The 21,761-nt window shown below is 43.2% G+C and overlaps 1 protein-coding gene across 2 annotated transcripts in view; it reads right to left on the bottom strand.

The window, feature by feature from the left end:
* The window catches only part of LOC126095279 (UHRF1-binding protein 1-like), a 473,334-nt gene that overhangs the window by 374,326 nt on the left and 77,247 nt on the right, over window positions 1-21,761 (bottom strand). For both annotated transcript variants that reach the window (XM_049910038.1, XM_049910037.1), the window contains exon 4: window positions 12,266-12,658. In XM_049910038.1, coding sequence (XP_049765995.1) covers window positions 12,266-12,658 — 393 coding nt within the window. The remainder of the gene's footprint in view (window positions 1-12,265; window positions 12,659-21,761) is intronic.

Below are 21,761 nucleotides of genomic sequence, written 5' to 3'. Positions count from 1 at the left end.
ATAAACAGTTAAAAAATGGGCATTTCATCAGGAAGTGGCAAACAGTTAAAACGTGGGTGCAACGTGTACAAAGTGGTGGGGGAGCGCCACTGATCAAATGACAATGGCTAAAAAGGCAGTGCCCAATACGCAACCTAGTTAAAATGACCTCCTCCCAGTGGGAGGGTTGAGAGGAGGTCGTCCAAGCTGTTGGGAGAGGTTTAATAATTGGGAGCTTATTCCCATGAATGGAGGACCAATGGCGATGCCAAAAGGACAGCATCTCCTGACACACTGCCACACAGAGATCACTGGAGGAATATAGGAACTAGTGGGCTAAGGTACGAGGTCTGAAGCCTTGGCAGCAGCGTCAGCAACCTCATTTCCTGGCAGACCGACATGACCAGGGACCCACACAATCATCACAGTGGCTCCAACAAGAGTGAGCAAGTGACAATTTTCCTAAGCCCGTTGCACTAAGGGATGAGCAGTGTACAGCCTTTGAAGGGTGCTGAGAGAGTCTGAGTAGAGGACACAATTGGAAAGTCTGTGTCGCTGGATGTTCTCTGTGGTCTGATACAGGACAAAGAATTCAACTGTAAATATTGAGCAGTGTGCTGGAAGCCGATACTGAAAGACGTGGGCGCCAATGACGCACGCACACCTGACACCACGGTCAGTCCAAGATACATCAGTGTTGACAAAGGTACTATCGTGAAGTTCCATGCAAAGGTTGTGAAACTGAAGGTGATAGAGCGAGGCTGGAGTAGTGTCCTTAGGAAGTGAATGAAGGCCAAATTTAACATGGGCCACTTCACAAAGCCAAGGTGGTGAAGGGTTCACACCCACCAGGAAAGTTGCAGGTAGTGTGAAGTTAAGCCGCTGGAACAAGTGCCAAAAGCAGACTCCAGGAGGTACCAGAGAAGAGGGACACGCCCGATACTGGCGATCAAAGGAATCATCAAAGAAGGAGGCATAGGATGGGTGGCCATGCATGGCAGACAAATGGCATGCATACCGGCTGAGGAGAAAATAATGGCGGTTGGACAGTGGTAGATCAGCAACTTGAGCATTACAAACTTTCAATAGGGCTAGTGTAAAGGACGCCAATTGCCAAACAGATGCCAAGATGGTGGATAGTGTTGAAACGGCGTGAGAGAGATGGATGTGCAGATGCATAAACAAAGCATCCACTGTCTACTTTTGAAGGGACTGGTAGAAACAGAGGAGGGTGGTTCGATCTGCACCCCAGGAAGTATCATTAAGGACACGTAGGACACTGAGGGACCCCATACAGCGGGCTGCCAGATAAGACACATGGGAGGATCAAGAGAGTTTCCTATTGAACATGAGCCCCAGGAATATAGCAGTTTCAACGAACGGAAGAGAAACAGGCTCAAGATGTAAAGATGGTGAGAAACCAATTGCACCACAAGAAATTCATACAGACGGTTTTGTCAGTGGAAAGCCACTGTCGATGCTCCAGAAGTAAAGACGATCAAGACCTCGCCAAAGATGGAGCTCAGTGAGACAGGTCGGTGGAGAACTGCAATAGATGGCAAAATAGTCAACAAAAAGGGAGCTGAAGTTGCCCAGCGGGAGACAGGCCTTTTTGGGGTTAATGGTGATAGCAAAGAGGATGACACTCAGGACGGAACCCTGAGGCACACTGGATTCCTGGATAAGGGTGTCCAACAAGGCAGAACCCACACGCACTTTGAAAACTCAGTCTTTTAAAAATTACTGAAAGAAACAGGGCAGGCGGCCACAGAAACCCCACGTGTAAAGAGTACAGAGGATACCAGTTCTCCAGCAGGTGTCATAGGCCTTCTCCAAATCGAAAAACATGGCCACAGTATGAGATTTCCACAACCATTCATGACATGGATGGACAAAGTAACAAGATGGTCAACTGCAGAACACCATGCTCGAAATCCGCACTGTACAGTGGTTAGTAAATAGTGAGACTCGAGCCACCATACCAGCCCAGCATGAATCATATGTTCCATCGCCCTGAAAACACAGCTGGTGAGAGAGACGGGGTGGTAGCTAGAAGGAAGGCTTTTGTCCTCACCGGGCTTAGGTATGGGTATGACAGTGAATTCATGTCAATGTCTGGGAAATGAGCCCTCTGCCCAGATGCGGTTGTACATATTAAGCAGAAAGTGCTCTCCCGCAAGAGAAAGGTGCTGGGACATCTGAATGTGGACAGTACCTGGCCCTGGGGCAGAGGATCGGGGTGAATTGAGAACATGATCGAGCTTCCTCATAGTAAAGGCGGCATTGTAGCACTCACAATTCTGAGAAGAGAAGGGTATTTCCCGAGCCTCCCCCACTCGTTTCTGATGGAGGAAGGCAGGATGATAGTGGGAAGAGCTCGAAATCTCCGCAAAATGGTGGCCCAAGGTGTTGGAGATAGCAATAGGGTCCACGATGACATCATCTGCTACTGTGCGGCTGGAAATTGGCGAATGAATCTTGGTCCCAGAGAGCTGTCAGAGGTTGGCTCACATGACAGAGGAAGGGGTGAATCTGTTAAAATAACCAGTGAATAAAATCCAGCTACCTTTTTTTGTTATCCTGAAGAAAGTGATGACACTTTGTACACACCTATTTACGAGGGTATTTCGGAAAGTAAAGATACATTGTACGCCAGAGGAACAGAAGAGTTTGGTGAGCAAGTTGGCAACACTGGTGTTAACCTTGAACCGTTAGCTTTCTCCACGCGGTCGTTCGGCAGTTGAACGTTGCTTCTGGTTGGAGTAGGTCATGTTTAAAATGGCTGCGCCGATTCAGAATCCCGCCAAATGCACAGTACACGTTGTCATACGTTTTCTTCATGCAAGAGGTCAGTGACCAGCGGATATTCACAAAGAAATTGTTTGTGCTTATGGGAACATTATGAATCGACAAAAAGTAACGAAATGGTGTCGTCATTTCTCTGAAGGTAAGACCGATGTTCATGACGAACAAAGAACAGGTCAGCCATCTGTGATCTCTGATGCCCTTCTTCGGAGAACGGAGGAAGCAATTCGTTCGAATAGATGTCTCACATTGAAAGAAATGCATCAGATCATACCGGACGTGTCAATGACAGCTCTTTATGACGTTGTGACTGTCAAGTTAGGGTACAGGAAATTGTGTGCGCTCTGAGTTCCAAAACTGTTAGCGGAAGAACACAAAAAGAAAAGGATGGGCTTTGTACTCGACGTCCTCAGACGCTATGCTGAAGCAGGTGATGAGTTCCTTGATCACACTGTGCCAGGTGACGAGACGTGGGCTTATAATCATACACCTGAATCCAAACAACAATCGATGCAATGGCGCCATTGGAATTCACCAAAAGCCAAGAAATGGAAAACGTCATTTTCAGCTAAGAAAATCATGGCTTCTGTTTTTTGGGACATACAAGGCATTTTTCTGTTGGAATTTATGCCTCCTGGAACGACAATTAATGCTGCTGCATATTGCCAGACTTTGAAACGTCTTCGAAGGGCAATTCAAAACAAACGCGAGGGAATGCTGACAAGTGGAGTCCGCTTGCTTCATGACAACGCTCGGCCTCACACAGCGCTCGTAGCCAAAGCACTACTCAAACAATTCAAATGGGACGTATTGGACCATCTGCCATACAGCCCGGACCTTGCGCCCACCAACTTCCATGTCTTCCATTACCTGAAGTCAAATCCTGGCGGAAAATCATTTTACGACAATGAAGAGATCAAAGATTGAGTTGAAATGTGGTTCCGACAACAGGCGACAACCTTCTATGACTGTGGAATAGAAAAGCTTGTGCACCGACTTAACAAATGTTTGGATAACTGGGGTGATTATGTTGAAAAATAACAAATAATCCAGTTAATAAGATGCAACTGAAGTTTTCTAAATAAATGTTCTATTTAAGGACTGTGAGCCATTGTATCTTTATTTTTCGAAATGCCCTTGTATAATGAATCCAGTTTGCCTTTCTAATATAATGGTTAAAAACGCGGAGAGCACGTCTCCGCACACGAATTGTGTTGCAGCATGTCTCAGTCCACCAAGGAACTGGGAAACGGAATGGGAAAGCGGAAGTGTAAGGAATGAAACATTCTACAGCAGTAAGGATAAAGTTCGTGAGATATTCCACCTGGTCATCACAACTGAGGAAATCTTGATCTTCGAAGGTCACCAGGGAGGAGCCAGTCAGCATTAGTAAGCTGCTATTTGGGTATGCATGCCGATGGCATAGGAGTCAGCAAATGGATAGCACATGGGAAATGATTGCGCAAGTAGGTGTCAGAAAGAACGGATCACTCGAGACGATGGGCAAGCCGCGCAATGCAGAAGAATAGGTCCAAATGGGAATAGGTGTGCGAGGAGTCGAAATGGAATGTGGGTGCTCCTGTGTTAAGGCAGAAGAGGTTAAGTTGATTAAGATCAGCCAAGAGGGCACCTCTCTGGCAGGTTTTGGGAGAACTCCAAAGGGGATAATGTGCGTTAAGAGTCACCGAGTAGTAGAAATGGGGGAGGTAGCTGCCCAATAAGCTGAAGGAAGTCTGCCCTGGTGACATCGAACGACAGAGAGACATAAATGGTACAGAGGGAAAAGGTCAGGTGAGGAAGGAAAAGGCGAACTGCAACAGCTTGAAGATGGGTAGTCAGGTAGAGGGGTTGACTATGAACATCATCCCATATGAGCAGCATGACGCCCCCATGAGATGGGATGCTGACCTCAGGGGGGAAGGTCAAAATGAACTGGGAAGAAATATGAAACCTCAAAGCAGTCATGACAACCCAATTTTGTTTCCTGATGGCAGAGTGGGGATGCTGCGATGCTAAAAGCAGCTGTAAATCCTATTTGTGGTACCACAGGCCATGAACATTCCACTGGAGGAGAGTCATGATGAGGAAGAAATGAAGGGGGCTAGTGACAGCCTGCGAAGACTCGCTGCTACAAGGCACAGAAGCAGGAGGATCCTGCTCCATGAGGTCCACAGAAGCACTGGCTTGCTTGTGCTGTTGGTCTGTGGAGTCGAAGGCAGAAAAATTGTTGGTTGTGCACAGCGGCGACACAGAGGCTGGCCTGGCTAAGGTATCACGTGGCAACACTGTCAAAGAGAATCTTCAAGTCAGCGAAGGAGAAGACTGTTTACCTTTGTTGGACTTCTTTGCCCCTTTCCGGTTAGCAGAGGAGGACTCAGGTGTTGTTTGACTGGAGAGAGGTAGGAAGTCTTCATTGGAGTACTCCTCCTGTCCTTTCCGGCCTACCAATTGTGTAACTGGGGGCTTCACCCCTTGAGGCGAGAGTTTCATGGCTTGTTGCACAGCTGGACAAGGGGGATGGTGATGCTACCTTGACACTGGGCAATTTAACAACTCAGAGCTGAATTTGAGGTTGCATGTCTGTGTGGCCATGTCCTTCATGGAGTGAGGGGTAACAAGAACAGAACTGTAAATGCCAGACAGGTGGACACAGGGTTTGTGAATAGCCAACAACTTGCGAGCGACTGGGTAAGGCACTTTTTCCTTTACCCGGATCTCCTGGATAGCCCGCTCATCAAGATACATGGGATAGTCTCGCCATTGCAGTTGATACAGCAGGGAAAAGGAGGCGGACAATCACCCTCACGTGCATCCCTACGACAGGTTACGCATTTGGCTGGGTGTCGACAAGACATTCTAGTGTGGTTGAAATGATGACACTGGTAGCAGCGCATCGGGTTCGGTATGTACTGTCGGACTGTTATAAATTCATAGCCTGCTTTGATCTTGGACAGAAGCACCACTCTATCAAAGGTGAGAAAAAGAGCCATTATGAAGTGACTGTTGTGCTGTATTATGTTCCCTAGTAATGTAATACATCTCTTGATGAGTGATGAAGCGATTCCCAGCCTATCATGGCAACTCCAAAAACTCACTCCCACTCCTCAAGGAAGGACAATGGGCAGCATATTATGGAGTGGAGCAAGGGCAATAACAATGTTGATGAATACTGTGTGCTGACCTCAAAAATAAACTGTAAAAGCAGGTCTTTTGCATAAAAGAATTTTTAACAATTTTAAAGAAGTAGCTGTTCTATTCAGTGTTCTTTCATAACTCATTACTTTACCTAAAATAAAAGTGCACATTATTATGCAGTGTGTTCTTTTCAAACTTCTCAAATGAATTGCAAGTGCTCAGTTTGTTCACAAAAAGAAGGAGGAGGCTTCCCAAGTTCTGAATTGGTGGAAGTCAGTAGACTTTGGTCTGCTGATGTTTCGCGACCAGCCAGTGCCAAACTCAGTGATCTAATACAGAACCTTGCGTATGTAGCTATTGTGAAGCAACTGTTGTGCTGTATTGTGTTCCATTGCAAAATAATACATCTCTTGATGAGTGATGATGCAGTTCCTGGCCTGTCACAGACAACACCAGGAACTCCTTGAACCCGTCCGAGAAGGCACGGGAAATAATAGTGTCGCTGCATATTCAGAGAAGGAGAGAAAAATTAAAGAGTTGTTGCTTTCTCTTTCTCAACCCAGAAGACCAACAGCGACATGTACAGGAGCAAGCTTCAGCTCTGTGAAAAGAATTCACAGATTTTGTAAAGGTATTCCTGGGTAATAACCAGGAACTCCCAGCAAAAAGAGCTAAACTGCAGCTCAAATTTTTCTGTTTGATAGTGCTTTGAAACTAACTGCCCCTTCGTCTAAATTGATTTAAAGTGGTTGTTTTGCTTGTGTGTGTAAAAGAATTTCTTGTCATCCGGTAGGTGGTTGAAGAAGCAATAACATAGTTGATTATTCAGAAACTCCCATGTAGCATAGTGGTTAAGGTACTTGACTGGTGTGCTAAAGGTAGTGGACACGAAACCTGCCACATTTGGAAAAAAAAATACATTGCAATATATGGTAAACGACTGCCAACATTAATTTTATTCAGTTAATGGTGCATCATGTGACACCTAGGACCATAGCTTTCACTTCTATATAAGTGATTTCAAAAAGTCGATCCTTCCCCTGGTGCCTCATATTGTTATTTGGAAAACTACACACACTACGTAAAATGGAATTCTATGTTCTGACTTTTTTTTTTAAATTCTTAGGTCAGGATCTACTTAGGTCAGGATCTACTGGGAGAGTCCAGCTGGATAACTGCAACAGAGATGTCCTGAAACAAACAATTGAAGACTACTTCTTGGTTCATAAGATTGCTCCCATTCTGCAGAAACTTTGACCAACACTCAAGGAAACGATTGGCTGGACCTGGGGTATTTTCTGTTGAATATTTTGTTGTCCATAGGAGTCATGTGGAAAAAGAACAAAATAACGGGTCTTTATTGCTAGAGCATAGAGAAATTATTGCCTGGGAGTTGCAATTCATCGCAGGAATGAAATACATCATGGAAATACACAGAAATACTCTATCTGGGTGAAACTTTCATGGACAGTAATATGACGATCAGTAAATTTTTGCAGAAGGATGATGATGTCGTCATTATGGGGTAAGGAATTTCCTCTTTGGGAATGACTGCAAAAAAAAGTTGTGTGTTCAACAAAATGGCAAAAGAGATAGGCCATACAGTTGTCTGCTTGGTGTGGGAAAAAGTAAAATGGTTGTTAGGAGCACAACTTTTCAGGGACTATGCCCAAGCACAGACTGTTTGCAAGTGAATCCCTTATTTCAATAACTGCTGATGACTGGGAAGGGTGTTGCAGGAAGGTCCAACAATTGGAAGAAGATTACTAAAGGCATGATGGTGTCATCAGATATGCAATAAACAAAATTATTATTAATACCACTGAACAGTACAGTAGCAACAATACTGCATCATGCACAAATGACGAACATGACAGTGACTTTGAGTGATTTATTACAATTCAGCATTACATATGTAAATAAATGTTCACAATTTTACTCTTTCTCTTTTTATTGCCACAACAGAAGTGTTGTATGTCTCAAATTTTACTTTCATGGACACACAATACGTAGCAGTTGAGTGCCATTAAGGCGTTGGCTGATAAATGGCACTATCAGTGCCGCCTGGAGCACAGACTGAACATGAATGCAAGTGTGTTGCCGGACTCTCCCCCCACTGCAGTTGGGACATTTAGTCAGAGGGCCGGGGTTGTGTAGTGCTGGAATGTGAACAGGGAAGGTGAAAGGTAAGTAAACGACAATGACTAATGAAGGTTGAGGACAGGAGGGTTATGAAATGCACAGAGAGTTCCCACCTGCACAATGCAGAAAAGTTGGTGTTGGTAGGAAAGATCCACATGGCACAGGCTGTGAAGCAGTCACTGAAATGTCAGGCAGTGTGCTCAGCAACTTGGTGGTGCAACTGTTTCCTGGCCACAGTTTGTTGGTGACCACTGATGCGGACAGAGGTTGTTGGTTCTCATGCCCATGTAAAATGAGCACAGTCGCTACAGCTTAGCTTGTACATCACATGACTGGTTTCACAGGTAGCCCTGCCTTTGATGGGATAGGTGATGCTTGTGACTGGACTAGAGTAAGTGATGATGGGAGGATGTATGGGACAGGTCTTGCATCTATGTCTATTACAGGAATATGAGCCATGAGGCAAGAGGTTGGGAGCTGGATTGTGTGCAAATGCTCAATAATACTGTGTAGGTTCAGTGGATGGTGGAATATCACAGAGTGGGATGGGTGGGAAGGATAGAGGGTAGAACATTAAACACTTCAGGGCATGACGAGAGGTAGTCGCAACCCAGGTGGAGAATGTGATTCAGGCCTGGGTGGTGCTGAGTCATGATGGCAATGCTCCTCTGTGACCAAAGAGTGGGAATTTGGGAGGTGGTGATTGACTGGAGAGATAAGACAAGGGACATCTGTTTTTGTACAAGGTTGGGAGGCTAATTATGGTCTAAGGCCCTTAGTATATTTCAAGAGGGGCTGCTCATCACTACATGTGTGACAACTATGGGTGGCTAGGCTGTATGGAAGGGACTTCTTGGGACAGAATGGATGGCAGCTGTTGAAGTGGAGGTATTGCTGCTGGTTCATAGGTTTGATATGGATGGAGGTAATGACATAGCCATCTTTGAGTTGGAGGTCAACATCGAGGAAGGTGGCTTGCTGAGTTGAGTAGGACCAGGTGAGGCAAATGGGGGAGAAGGTGCTGAACTTCTAAAGGAATGTGGATAGGGTGTCCTCACTCTCAAACCAGATCACAAAGATATCATCAATGAATCTGAACCAGGTGAGGGGTTTGGGACTCTGGGTGGTTAGAAAGGACTTCTCTAGAGTGGCCCATAAATATGTTGGCATAGGCCATATAGTGTCCTGCTCATCTCTGTTGATACCACCTCTCTTTACATCTACATCGCTCATGCTTATGTCCCAGCCGCTATTGAACACACTTTCCCCAATGCCTAATGGATTCCAAGCCTACAACCTCATTCCTAATCGCCATGACCAGCTATATCTACACCCACAATTACATCTCCTTTGAAGGTATTACCTATGAACAAATCCAGAATACGCCACTGGCACCTGCACGGCACCCCTAGTCATCGAATCTGTAGTGACGAGCAGACCCTCTCGAAAAATACCAAGTGTCTCAGTAAGGCCTCCCAACCTTGTACAAAAACAGATTTCCCAGGCCTTACCTCTCCAGCCACGCACCACCCCACCCTCAGTCTAACCTAACCTCCTGACTGCACCTAGCCACCCTATCCCTTCTCTCCCAACCTCGTTCCTTTATGCTCCCACAAGCAGCACTTTAGGGTGCCCATGCCCCCCACCCCATTCCTCCATCTCTCCGCAACCCAGACAGCTCCTTAGCTCCACCACATAGATTGACTCTCCCATCACGTGCTGGCGCTCGCAGTCTGGCCGTGGCAGCCAAATGTGTGTGTGTGTGTGTGTGTGTGTGTGTGTGTGTGTGTTTTGTCTAATTCAAATGGAGGCCCTTTTGGCTTTAAGCTTACTTGTTTGACAATCTTTTTGTTGTGCACTGTGCCTATCTGCGACTCAGCACCTCCATTATACGGTGGGTAGCAATCTATCATTTTCATAATATTTTCATTATTCCATTCTGCATTTTCCATTGTTTCATATTCACTGAATGTTCATAAGAAAGTAGACAACATTTAACAACTATTGGTGGTGCATTTCCATGAAACATGATTGAAAATAAAACTGAAGGGACAGAGTAAGGTTAAACAGTAGTTCACAAAAATATGTCTAACTGGTAATTCACAACAACAGAAGAGCTCACCATCCTGAAAACATGCTAAAGTACAGCTTCAGAACGAAGAAAAACAACATAATAAATTTGAAAACTTTTCAAACATCTATTTCATTATCAGTTGAAGTAGAAGACTACAACAGGGGAACTTGTCCGATGTTTCTTGTAATATACAATACAGCTACTGTCATGAGTGCACATATTTCTGGTATCTCTCACTGGGATTAGGAACCTATGAATCAAAGGGAAATTCATTACATAAAGGCACCTTATGGGCACCAAATTTGAAAGTATCAGAAGGATATACAATGTGGCTGGATGTAGATTTCATCAACTTCATCTTTGTTTTCATTAATTAATCCTCCATTTCATGCATGACCCTCTGCTTGTACACCAAAGTCACATCATACTACAAGTGAAAGGGGGGCTGTGTTGTAAAATAACTATGAGGAGGTTCAGTGCCTCCTTAGTTATCACATGCACTAGTTCATAATCCCCCCCTCCCCACCACTCCTTTCAGAATTACATTTACCTAAGCAGCAACTATATCGTGATAGTATATGGGACAAAGATCGATGGTACAGCTGGTACCAGTGAAATATTCTGAGATTACCTGAGCTTTGTCCCACAGGCTGTGCTCTCAAACGAAGAGATACAACTTCCACCTCTCCTTAATAATTCACTGCACACAACTCATAGTCTGGTGGAACAATTTATGAAGTCTACAAACTGTTGTCACAAACCCTTCTTTCTGTATTTAATACAACATGTCAATATTTTCATCTCCCTATGCAAAACAATGTGAGGTTGTATGCAATTTTTCCACCCTTCACAATTAACAGTGATGCATATTTGCCCCTGTTTGTAAAGCTGCTTTTATCATTCCACCAGAAACAGTTGTGTTAGTAGATAGCCAGAAGAATGGATAGTTAAGCAGCTTGGCAGATCATACTTGTAACATTTACCAACTATGAATGTTGTTTGGACATCTAGACAAATGCAAAGCTAACTTTCCTGTGATATGTGTTAATCCTGGCAGCTTTCTTCCTGAAACAATTCTGTCTGACAGCTGGAATTAGATGTGAAACTGTTCACTAAAGGGCAAGTAACAGAACATTTTTCACTGTAATATCTGCAGAGATATAATGAGATATCAGTTGACAGTATTTATTGGAGAGCGTTTGGCAGTCATGGTTGTAATGACAAATGAGTCTTGCAACAGTTCAATCACTGGGACACAAACTATAAGCTCCATAGCATAGTATGGACAACTTCTGTTAAGATAGAAAAAAGGCAGACAAAATTTGCAGTGATACATTAAGCAGAGTAAGAACGCTACTGGTAGATTACTGCCACGTACATGTCAACAATATCTTATTAAAGGGTTTCACTTTTCCCATTTACCATTTTGAATGACGCAGTCTTCAAGGAAAGAAAGTGGCCAGATGTTGTGGCCATGTGTGTTGAGGTGTTCTTGCTGTTATGAATGTGTGTGTACTTTCTTTTCTGAAAAATGAGTTGCCTGATAGCTAATATGTAACAGTCTTTTCACCGCACCTGTCTGGAGGTCAATATGTCATCTTTATGGTGAGTAGAAATCAGTCCTTTTCATAATATTGTTGTACTTCAACCTGGACTTTCCACTGTTAGACTTTGAATAAACATCATTTACAGGACTATTTGATTGTTTCTTTCAGTTTCCTGAAAATGTGTACTATTTCTTTCCTATTAGAATAGACATAGGATGGCACATACAGCATCAAGACTGTGTAGCCTACGACATCTGTCACGCTCCAATAAAACAAAAAACACATGTTGTTTCAAGAATAATCACTGTATGGATTTTACCAGTCATGTTTAGCTCTATGTCAATGGGATATTTGTTTTGCTCCAATACCAAGTAATATCATCTTTCCTTAAAAACAGCAAGGAAAGACTGACTGCTCTGAGACTCTCAGGGAACTGTAAGCACATCCTTTCATAAGGCACTCTACAAAAGCTGAATACAGTTATTTAAAATTGGTGTGAGTAGCAATGAAGAAAAGCTTTATTTTCCTACAAAATTTGTGAACTGTATTAATCTCTGTATATCAGTTTCACATGTTCACTTACCTCAATTTTCCGTGCCGCTTTGCGTACGCGTGTCAGTTCAGTGGCTTTTTGGATCAAACCCACAAGGGAACCCACAAAACATAGGGCAGCTTTCAGCTGTGAATCAGTCAAAACCCATAATAAATCATCCAATATAAGTGCAAGGCACGAACCCAATACAAGACTATCTGATAATCGTTTCTTTATTATTATACGGCATGATGCATGGTTTGTCAGCAGCCTTAGTGGAGTCATAGTGCTATCCATTGTGGAATTTGCCTCAATTCTCACTGTCTGCCACTCAAGTTCCTTGAAAATGAGGATCTGCCCCCGGTCAGGTTCCTTTAACCTTGTCATCCGTAAATCACACTTCTGCCAGTTTGGTGACTTTGACTCGACAACAATGCGTAGTATCTGTTGACAGAAAGACCAGTAATGTCCTCCAGTGACTTTTGTTTATTGCCCAAATTTGAACAATGCATCCAACCCTCACAAAAAGAAACATGTGACAATTTAAATTACTACACAAATAACTTAAGGAAAATGAAGAAAAACTGCAAAAAAGTAAGCCCATTCCATAAGATTAAAAGTACACTAAATATAGGATTCAGTTCAATTACACATGGTCAGAACCTACCACAATCACACAAACACAATCAATATGTACAATTAAAATTATTTTCATTATTTAGCACATATATTTTCATGAAGTACAGTTCCCAAAAGCAGATTGCAAAAGCACTGCTTTCACATAAAAGAATTTTTAACAAATTTAAAGAAATAGCTCTTCTATTCAGTGTTATCTAATATCAAAGTGCACATTATCATGCAATGTGTTCTTTTCAAACTTCTCAAATTCCAATCATTTGTAAGTAGATAATTATGAGAAATATATGCTTGTTGTAGAGACATAAATTATAGCCTCAAAGTATTTACACACACACAATAAAAGTTTGTGCTATTGTCTATAACACATTACCGCAGTCATATGAAACAATATGGATATTCTATAAAAATGAATCTATGTCACTATTTGTTAAATGGAAACAAAACTGACTATTTAATTACAAAGCAATTTTTGATATGTTTTTGGAGGTGAGTTATCTGATGTCTGTAAAAACAACAACAACAACAACAACAACAAGACAGTGCATCATTCAGAGTTCATGCTACCAGGTACGACTGGTAATTAAGGTCTCTACTTGGAGGTTCTGGGAATATTTCCTAACAGTGTCTGTCAGAAAGCCCTATCTGTGGCAATGGGGGATTTTCCCCCTTTAAAACATTCCTGTGTGTACTGTCAACTCTGTGCACCAGTTCATTGGTCATAAAAAGTATTTATTTTTATTTATCCATCTGTAGACAATAAATACTGTATCGATGTTGTCCAAAAGTGCATGTAAATTTATGGGAAACAATTTATGTAAAAGGAACATACAAAATTTTAAATCAAGTAGTACAAAGAATAATACATAAAAAATTGTACAAAAAGTGTACAAAGAATAATACTTGGTCATACAAGACACAGTAATACAACTTTTTATACATGTATACTAACAGTATTGTAACTGCATAGTCTGTTTGCCCTAAGGATTTACTTTTGTCTTTCCTAAACAGGAAGCTCTTATTTCCACTACATCATTTCAGTAAAAATTTTACCACACTCAATAGCTGTCCATCAGATATACAAATTCAACAGAAACTTTAGAGGATGAAAGACAGTGTTTTCAGTTTTGCCTTAATATAAATATCATCATAATTATGTATTGGCCTTAATAGTCATTTACCAAGTAAAAACAGTGTTCAAGTAGAAATTCTTCAAATTCTACTTTAAATCTGTTTTCATCTTCTAACTTCCTGATGTTGGCTGGCAGTATGTTGTATGGTTTTATACCAATATGGCTCACATGCCTTTGTGTGTGTGTGTGTGTGTGTGTGTGTGTGTGTGTGTGTGTGTGTGTGTGTGTGTGTGTGTGTGTGTGTGTGTTTTCTTTTTGTTCACTGAGTATGGAGTGCTGTGCTATTTTAGGTATTGTAGTTATGCAAGTTAGCATTTGTCTGAAAATCTGCAAGATGGGCCCTTACATATAAAACACACATATATGTGTATATGCGGATGGATATGTGTGTGTGATCGCGAGTGTATACCTGTCCTTTTTTCCCCCTAAGGTAAGTCTTTCCGCTCCCGGGATTGGAATGACTCCTTACCCTCTCCCTTAAAACCCACATCCTTTCATCTTTCCCTCTCCTTCCCTCTTTCCTGACGAAGCAGCCGTTGGTTGCGAAAGCTACAATTTTGTGCGTATGTTTGTGTTTGTTTGTGTGTCTATCGATCTGCCAGCGCATTTGTTTGGTAAGTCTCATCATCTTTGTTTTTGGATATATTTTTCCCACGTGGAATGTTTCCCTCTATTATATTCATATCATTAATTTGAACCCAACAATTACGTTTGTTATTGTCACTGTTTCATTTCGAACTCTTTTCTGTCGTCTTATTTCCTCCTTCTGTTTTTGCCAGTAGTTTCACTTTGTATTCACCTTCTGCTTTTTACCGTAATCTACTATACAATTTTATCTCGCCGATATATACTCAATTATATATATATATATATATATATATATATATATATATATATATATATGATGTGACTTGCCAAACGAAAGTGCTGGCACGTCGATAGACACACAAACAAACACAAACATACGCACAAAATTCTAGCTTTCGCAACCAACGGCTGCTTCGTCAGGAAAGAGGGAAGGAGAGGGAAGGACGGGTATACACTCGCGCGCGCACGCGCACACACGCACACACGCACACACACACACACACACACACACACACACGTATACAGACACAAGCAGACATATACAGAGGCAAAGAGTTTGGGCAGAGATGTCAGTCGAGGCGGAAGTGCAGAGGCAAAGATGTTGTTGAATGACAGGTGAGGTATGAGTGGCGGCAACTTGAAATTAGCGGAGATTGAGGCCTGGTGGATAACGGGAAGAGAGGATATATTGAAGAGCCAGTTCCCATCTCCGGAGTTCGGATAGGTTGGTGTTAGTGGGAAGTATCCAGATAACCCGGATGGTGTAACACTGTGCCAAGATGTGCTGGCCATGCACCAAGGCATGTTTAGCCACAGGGTGATCCTCATTACCAACAAACACTGTCTGCCTGTGTCCATTCATGCGAATGGACAGTTTGTTGCTGGTCATTCCCACATAGAATGCGTCACAGTGTAGGCAGGTCAGTTGGTAAACCACGTGGGTGCTTTCACACGTGGCTCTGCCTTTGATCGTGTACACCTTCCGGGTTACAGGACTGGAGTAGGTGGTGGTGGGAGGGTGCATGGGACAGGTTTTACACCGGGGGTGGTTACAAGGGTAGGAGCCAGAGGGTAGGGAAGGTGGTTTGGGGATTTCATAGGGGTGAACTAAGAGGTTACGAAGGTTAGGTGGATGGCGGAAAGACACTCTTGGTGGAGTGGGGAGGATTTCATGAAGGAAGGATCTCATTTCAGGGCAGGATTTGAGGAAGTCGTATCCCTGCTGGAGACCCACATTCAGAGTCTGACCCAGTTCCATAAAGTATCCTGTCACAAGTGGGGCACTTTTGTGGTTCTTCTGTGGGAGGTTCTGGGTTTGAGTGGATGAGGAAGTGGCTCTGGTTATTTGCTTCTGTACCAGGTCGGAAGGGTAGTTGCGGGATGCGAAAGCTGTTGTCAGGTTGTTGGTGTAATGGTTCAGGGATTCCCGACTGGAGCAGATTCGTTTGCCACGAAGACCTAGGCTGTAGGGAAGGCACCGTTTGATGTGGGATGGGTGGCAGCTGTCATAATGGAGGTACTGTTGCTTGTTGGTGAGTTTGATGTAACGGAAGTGTGAAGCTGGCCATTGGACAGGTGGAGGTCAACATCAAGGAGAGTGGCATGGGATTTGGAGTAGGACCAGGTGAATCTGATGGAACCAAAGGAGTTGAGGTTGGAGAGGAAATTCTGGAGTTCTTCTTCACTGTGAGTCCAGATCATGAAGATGTCATCAATAAATCTGTACCAAACTTTGGGTTGGCAGGCCTGGGTAACCAAGAAGGCTTCCTCTAAGCGACCCATGAATAGGTTGGCATACGAGGGGGCCATCCTGGCACCCATGGCTGTTCCCTTTAATTGTTGGTATGTCTGGCCTTCAAAAGTGAAGAAGTTGTGGGTCAGGGTGAAGCTGGCTAAGGTAATGAGGAAAGAGGTTTTAGGTAGGGTGGTAGGTGATTGGCGTGAAAGGAAGTGCTCCATCGCAGCGAGGCCCTGGACGTGCGGGATATTTGTATATAAGAAAGTGGCATCAATGGTTACAAGGATGGTTTCCGGGGGTAACAGATTGGGTAAGGATTGCAGGCGTTCGAGAAAGTGGTTGGTGCCTTTGATGAAGGATGGGAGACTGCATGTAATGGGTTGAAGGTGTTGATCCACGTAGGCAGAGATACGTTCTGTGGGGGCTTGGTAACAAGCTACAATGGGGCGGCCGGGATGATTGGGTTTGTGAATTTTAGGAAGAAGGTAGAAGGTAGGGGTGCGGGGTGTCGGTGGGGTCAGGAGGTTGATGGAGTCAGGTGAAAGGTTTTGTAGGGGGCCTAAGGTTTCCGGGAATCCTCAGAACCGTCCGGGTTATCTGGATACTTCCCACTAACACCAACCTATCCGAACTCCGGAGATGGGAACTTGCTCTTCAATATATCCTCTCTTCCCGTTATCCACCAGGCCTCAATCTCCGCTAATTTCAAGTTGCTGCCACTCATACCTCACCTGTCATTCAACAACATCTTTGCCTCTGCACTTCCGCCTCAACTGACATCTCTGCCCAAACTCTTTGCCTCTGTATATGTCTGCTTGTGTCTGTATACGTGTGGATGGATATGTGTGTGTATGCGAGTGTATACCCGTCCTTTTTGCCCCCTAAGGTAAGTCTTTCCGCTCCCGGGATTGGAATGACTCCTTACCCTCTCCCTTAAAACCCACATCCTTTCATCTTTCCCTTTCCTTCCCTCTTTCCTGATGAAGCAGCCGTTGGTTGCGAAAGCTATAATTTTGTGCGTATGTTTGTGTGTCTATCAATGTGCCAGCGCTTTCGTTTGGTAAGTCACATAATCTTTGTTTTTAGATACATTTTTCCCACGTGGAATGTTGCCCTCTATTTTTTATAAAGAAAGATGATGAGACTTACCAAACAAGAGTGCTGGCAGGTCGATAGACACACAAACACACACACACACACACACACACACACACACACACACACACACACACACACACACACATACACACAAAATTCTAGCTTTCGCAACCAACGGTTGCCTCGTCAGGAAAGAGGGAAGGAGAGGGAAAGACAAAAGGATTTGGGTTTTAAGGGAGAGGGTAAGGAGTCATTCCAATCCCGGGAGCGGAAAGACTTACCTTAGGGGGAAAAAAGGACAGGTATACACTCGCACACACACCCATATCCATCCTCACATACACCGACACAAGCAAACATTTGTAAAGGCAAAGAGTTTGGGCAAACTTTTGCAATAATTCTAAGAGCAAAACAGGCTGAGTTAAGTTTCTGCACAAGTTTCATTACATGGTCATTAAAATTAAGACTTTCATCTACATGAATCCCTAGCAATTTTGTTGATGCCACTCTGTCTATGGCCTTGACACCGAACAACAGATCGAGATTTAAATTTTGACATATTTTCCCTAACTGCATATAATTTGTTTTATTTGCATTTAATGTCAACCGCTTTGCATTTAGCCAAGTGTGGACATTCTTTAGTACTTGAGAAGTTGTTGTTTGCAGCATTTGCTTTGGTGCACCTATTATCACACTAGTGTCATCTGCAAATAGAATGGCCTTTGCTGCTCCATCTGAGGTGTGAATGTCATTTATGCAGACAAAGAACAATAAGGGACCTAGAATACTGCCTTGCGGCACTCCTATTTCCAATTTTTTTTTTTTCCATCTGATACTAAACTTATTTTGTGGCTGGAGTAATCTGACATCAGTCCTACAATCCATGTTCCGTTTTGTAGATACGATCCAAATCACTTTTTCCCTGCCCACGAATACCTAATGCTTCGAGTTTTTCTAAAAAAAATGCCATGATTGACAGTGTCTAATGCTTTAGAGAGATCTAAATTTATTCTTGCTATGCAATTGTCTTTTTCTAGATTTTTGACTATTTGCTCAGTGTAGCACATTAGTGCTGCTTCTGTACCTTTACCTGTCTGGAAGCCATGCTGATTTCAATCGCTGAGCCGAGAGGTCGTGCAGCAGAGCAGCTGCAGCAGCACTTGTGTAATAAACTGTAAATTAATTTAGGCTTTGTTTTTTGTTCACTTGCTTCTGCAAAGAAGTGAACTGTACACTTGTATTTTACTGTGTAGACTAGTGGTTAGAAAATTAATCACAGTTTTTGTTGTTGCATAAGTCTTGTGAATTACTTTATTCTCCTTTGGTATATTTTCAAATTCAGTAACACCATTTGAGACCTTATACATATTTTACACACAGTACGATATGGGCAGGTACTGTGCTTGTTTAGAGCGGACACAAGGAGAGTTGGCTGCTGTCCATAAAAAGCTGGAAGCGGGGTTTGCTACCATCGACAAGCTACTAGCTAACGCGATGATGTTATGGCACCAGTGACGAGACCTGTGACACCTTTGGTGTCACTGGAATCCCCTGGCGACCCGTACATCGCTGCGGCTTCTGATACACATCTGACTGGTCCATCCTCACTCCAGAGTGGGTGGCAGACAGTGGTGGGTTCACGTGTCAGTGGGTGAAAGGTGAAAGAGAGAGCACGCCATGTGGTTTGCTCCCTTCAGCTGAGCAACAGGTACAAGGTTCTACCCAGTGTTGTTGATAACTCAGAGCCAGCACAGGATGCCTCTCCTGTTGGGCCAGCGGTCTAGTTTCCTGTCCACTGCAGACAAGTACAGAGAGTGGGTATGCTAATCACTGGGAGCTCCAATGTTAGACGGGTGATGAAGTCCATCAGGGAGATAGCAGGTAAGGCAGGAAAGAATCCCAGTGTTCATTCGGTATGTATCCCGGAAGGTCTCATTTGTGAAGTGGAGAAGGCCCTGTCAGTGGCAATCGAGCGCACTGGGTGCAACCGGCTGCATGTAGAGGCACATGTTGGCACGAATGAAGCCTGTTTCTTGCATTCTCAGGCCATCCTTGGCTCCTTTTTGCCAGCTGGCTGATTTGGTGATCGCAACTAGCAATGTATGCGGGGCACAGGCTAAGCTGTCTATCTACAGCATCATACCCAGGGTTGATCGCAGTCCTCTGGTTTGGGATAGAGTGGAAGGTCTAAACCAGAGGCTCAGACGGCTCTGCAATGGTATCGGGTAAGAATTTGTTGACCTCCGCTATCGGATGGAGATAGCGGGTTCCCCTTAATAGGTCAGGTATGCATTACACATAGGAAGTGGTTACTAGGGTAGCAGAGTACATGTGGTGTGCACATGGGGATTTGTTAGTTTAGAGGACCCCTCCCTTGGAAGCAAAGTCAATTTGCCTGTTAAATCAGCCACAGTGACCTCGGAGAATCTTGGTCCTCACAGATCAGAGAGAAAAAATTAATAATTTTAGTAAGCTGCAGGAGCATCCAAGGAAAGGTCCCAGAATTAGTATCACTTACTGAAGGTTATAATGCAAGGATAGTATTGGAAATAGAAAGCTGGTTGAAGCCAGACATCAATGACAATGAAATCCTAAGTTCAGCCTGGAATTTTTATCTTAAGGATAGGTTAGTCTCCAATGGTGGCGGCGTGTTTATTGCACTAAAAAATTTGATAAAATCTAGCGAGGTTATCACGGATTCCGAAAGTGAATTAATCTGGGTGAAATTGAGTATCAAAAACAGTCAAAACAATAATCAGATGCATCATGATCTGCAGTTGTAGAGTGCCTCAGACAGAGCTTGCAGAATATCATTAGTAATTTCCCTGATCATGCCGTTGTAATAGGGTGTGACTTCAACTTTCCAGGTATAGACTGGGAGTGTTATCCCATCAATACTGGTGCCAGAGACAGAGAATCTCGTGGCATTGTTCTGGATGTGTTGTCAAAAAATTACCTTGAGCAGATAGTTAGAGAACCAACTCGTGAAAGTAACGTCTTAGACCTCCTGGCAACAAACAGTCCTGAACTTATCGAATCAGTGCTCTTAAGGCTGTGGCAGCATCTATGATGATGGATCCTACAAGGAATGTTAAGAAAGGTAGGAAGATATATTTGCTCAGCAAGGGTGACAGGATACAAATTTCAGAATATCTCAGCAGTCAGCATCAAATATTCGGTGATGAGGATGAAGATGTGGAGAACAAATGGAAGAATGGTCACATGTAAAATCAGTAAGCAGGTCCAAATCATTTATTCATTCTCTTAGTAACCACACCAGCACCGATATGAAAGATCACAGAGAGAAGGCCGAAATATTGAATTCGGTCTTTCATAGTTGTTTCACTGAGGAAGATTGTAACACTGACCCTGCTTTCAATCGTCATACGAACGTCAAAATGGCAGATATTGAGCTAACCGAGCGCAGAACTGAAAAGCAGCTACAATCACTTAGTAGCGGAAAGACTTCAGAACCAGATGAGGTACCTATAAGATTCTATAAAGATTATTTGAAAGAACTTGCTCCCCTTCTAGCAGTAATTTATCGTAGATCGCTTGAGCAATGAAAGGTACCTAATGATTGGAAAAAAGTGCAAGTCATTTCCATTTTTAAGAAAGGTCATAAGACAGATCCACACAATTATAGACCTATATTGTTGACGTCAATCTGTTGTAGAATTATGGAATATGTTTTACACTCAAGAATTATGATGTTCTTAGAAAATGAACATATCCTCTATAAGAATCAACATGGATTCCGCAAACAGAGATCCTGGGAAATGCAGCTCGCTCTGTTCCTCCACGAGATCCACAGTGCAGTGGACAACAGTGCTCAGGTTGATACCTTGTCCCTTGATTTCAGTAAGGCATTTGACACGGTCCCACATTGCCATTTAATGGAAAAAATACGAGCTTACGGAGTATTGGAGCAGATCTGCAATTGGATTCAAGACCATCTTGCAGATAGAACTCAACACATCGCTCTTAACGGAAGTAAATCGACAGATACCTAGAGTACCACAGGAAAGTGTGATAGGACCATTGCTGTTTATAATATATATAAATGATCTAGTAGAAAGTGTTGGATGTTCTTTAAGGCTATTCACAGATGATGCAGTTGTTTATACCAAAGCAGCAATGCCACAAGATAGTAAGAATTTGCAGAACGATCTGCAGAGAATTGATGAATGGTGTAGACTCTGGCAGTTGACTCTGAATATAAATAAATGTAACACATTGCGCATACATAGGAAAAGAAATCCGCTACTGTACAGCCACATTATTGATGATAAACAGCTGGAGACAGTGTCTGCCGTAAAATATCTAGGCGTAACTATCCGGAGTGACCTCAAGC

Source organism: Schistocerca cancellata, chromosome 8 (genome assembly GCF_023864275.1).
Source record: "Schistocerca cancellata isolate TAMUIC-IGC-003103 chromosome 8, iqSchCanc2.1, whole genome shotgun sequence".
In the NCBI taxonomy this organism is placed as follows: domain Eukaryota; kingdom Metazoa; phylum Arthropoda; class Insecta; order Orthoptera; family Acrididae; genus Schistocerca; species Schistocerca cancellata.
The sequence above is the reverse complement of the archived record's forward strand: the minus strand, read 5'-3'. Positions and strand labels throughout refer to the sequence as shown.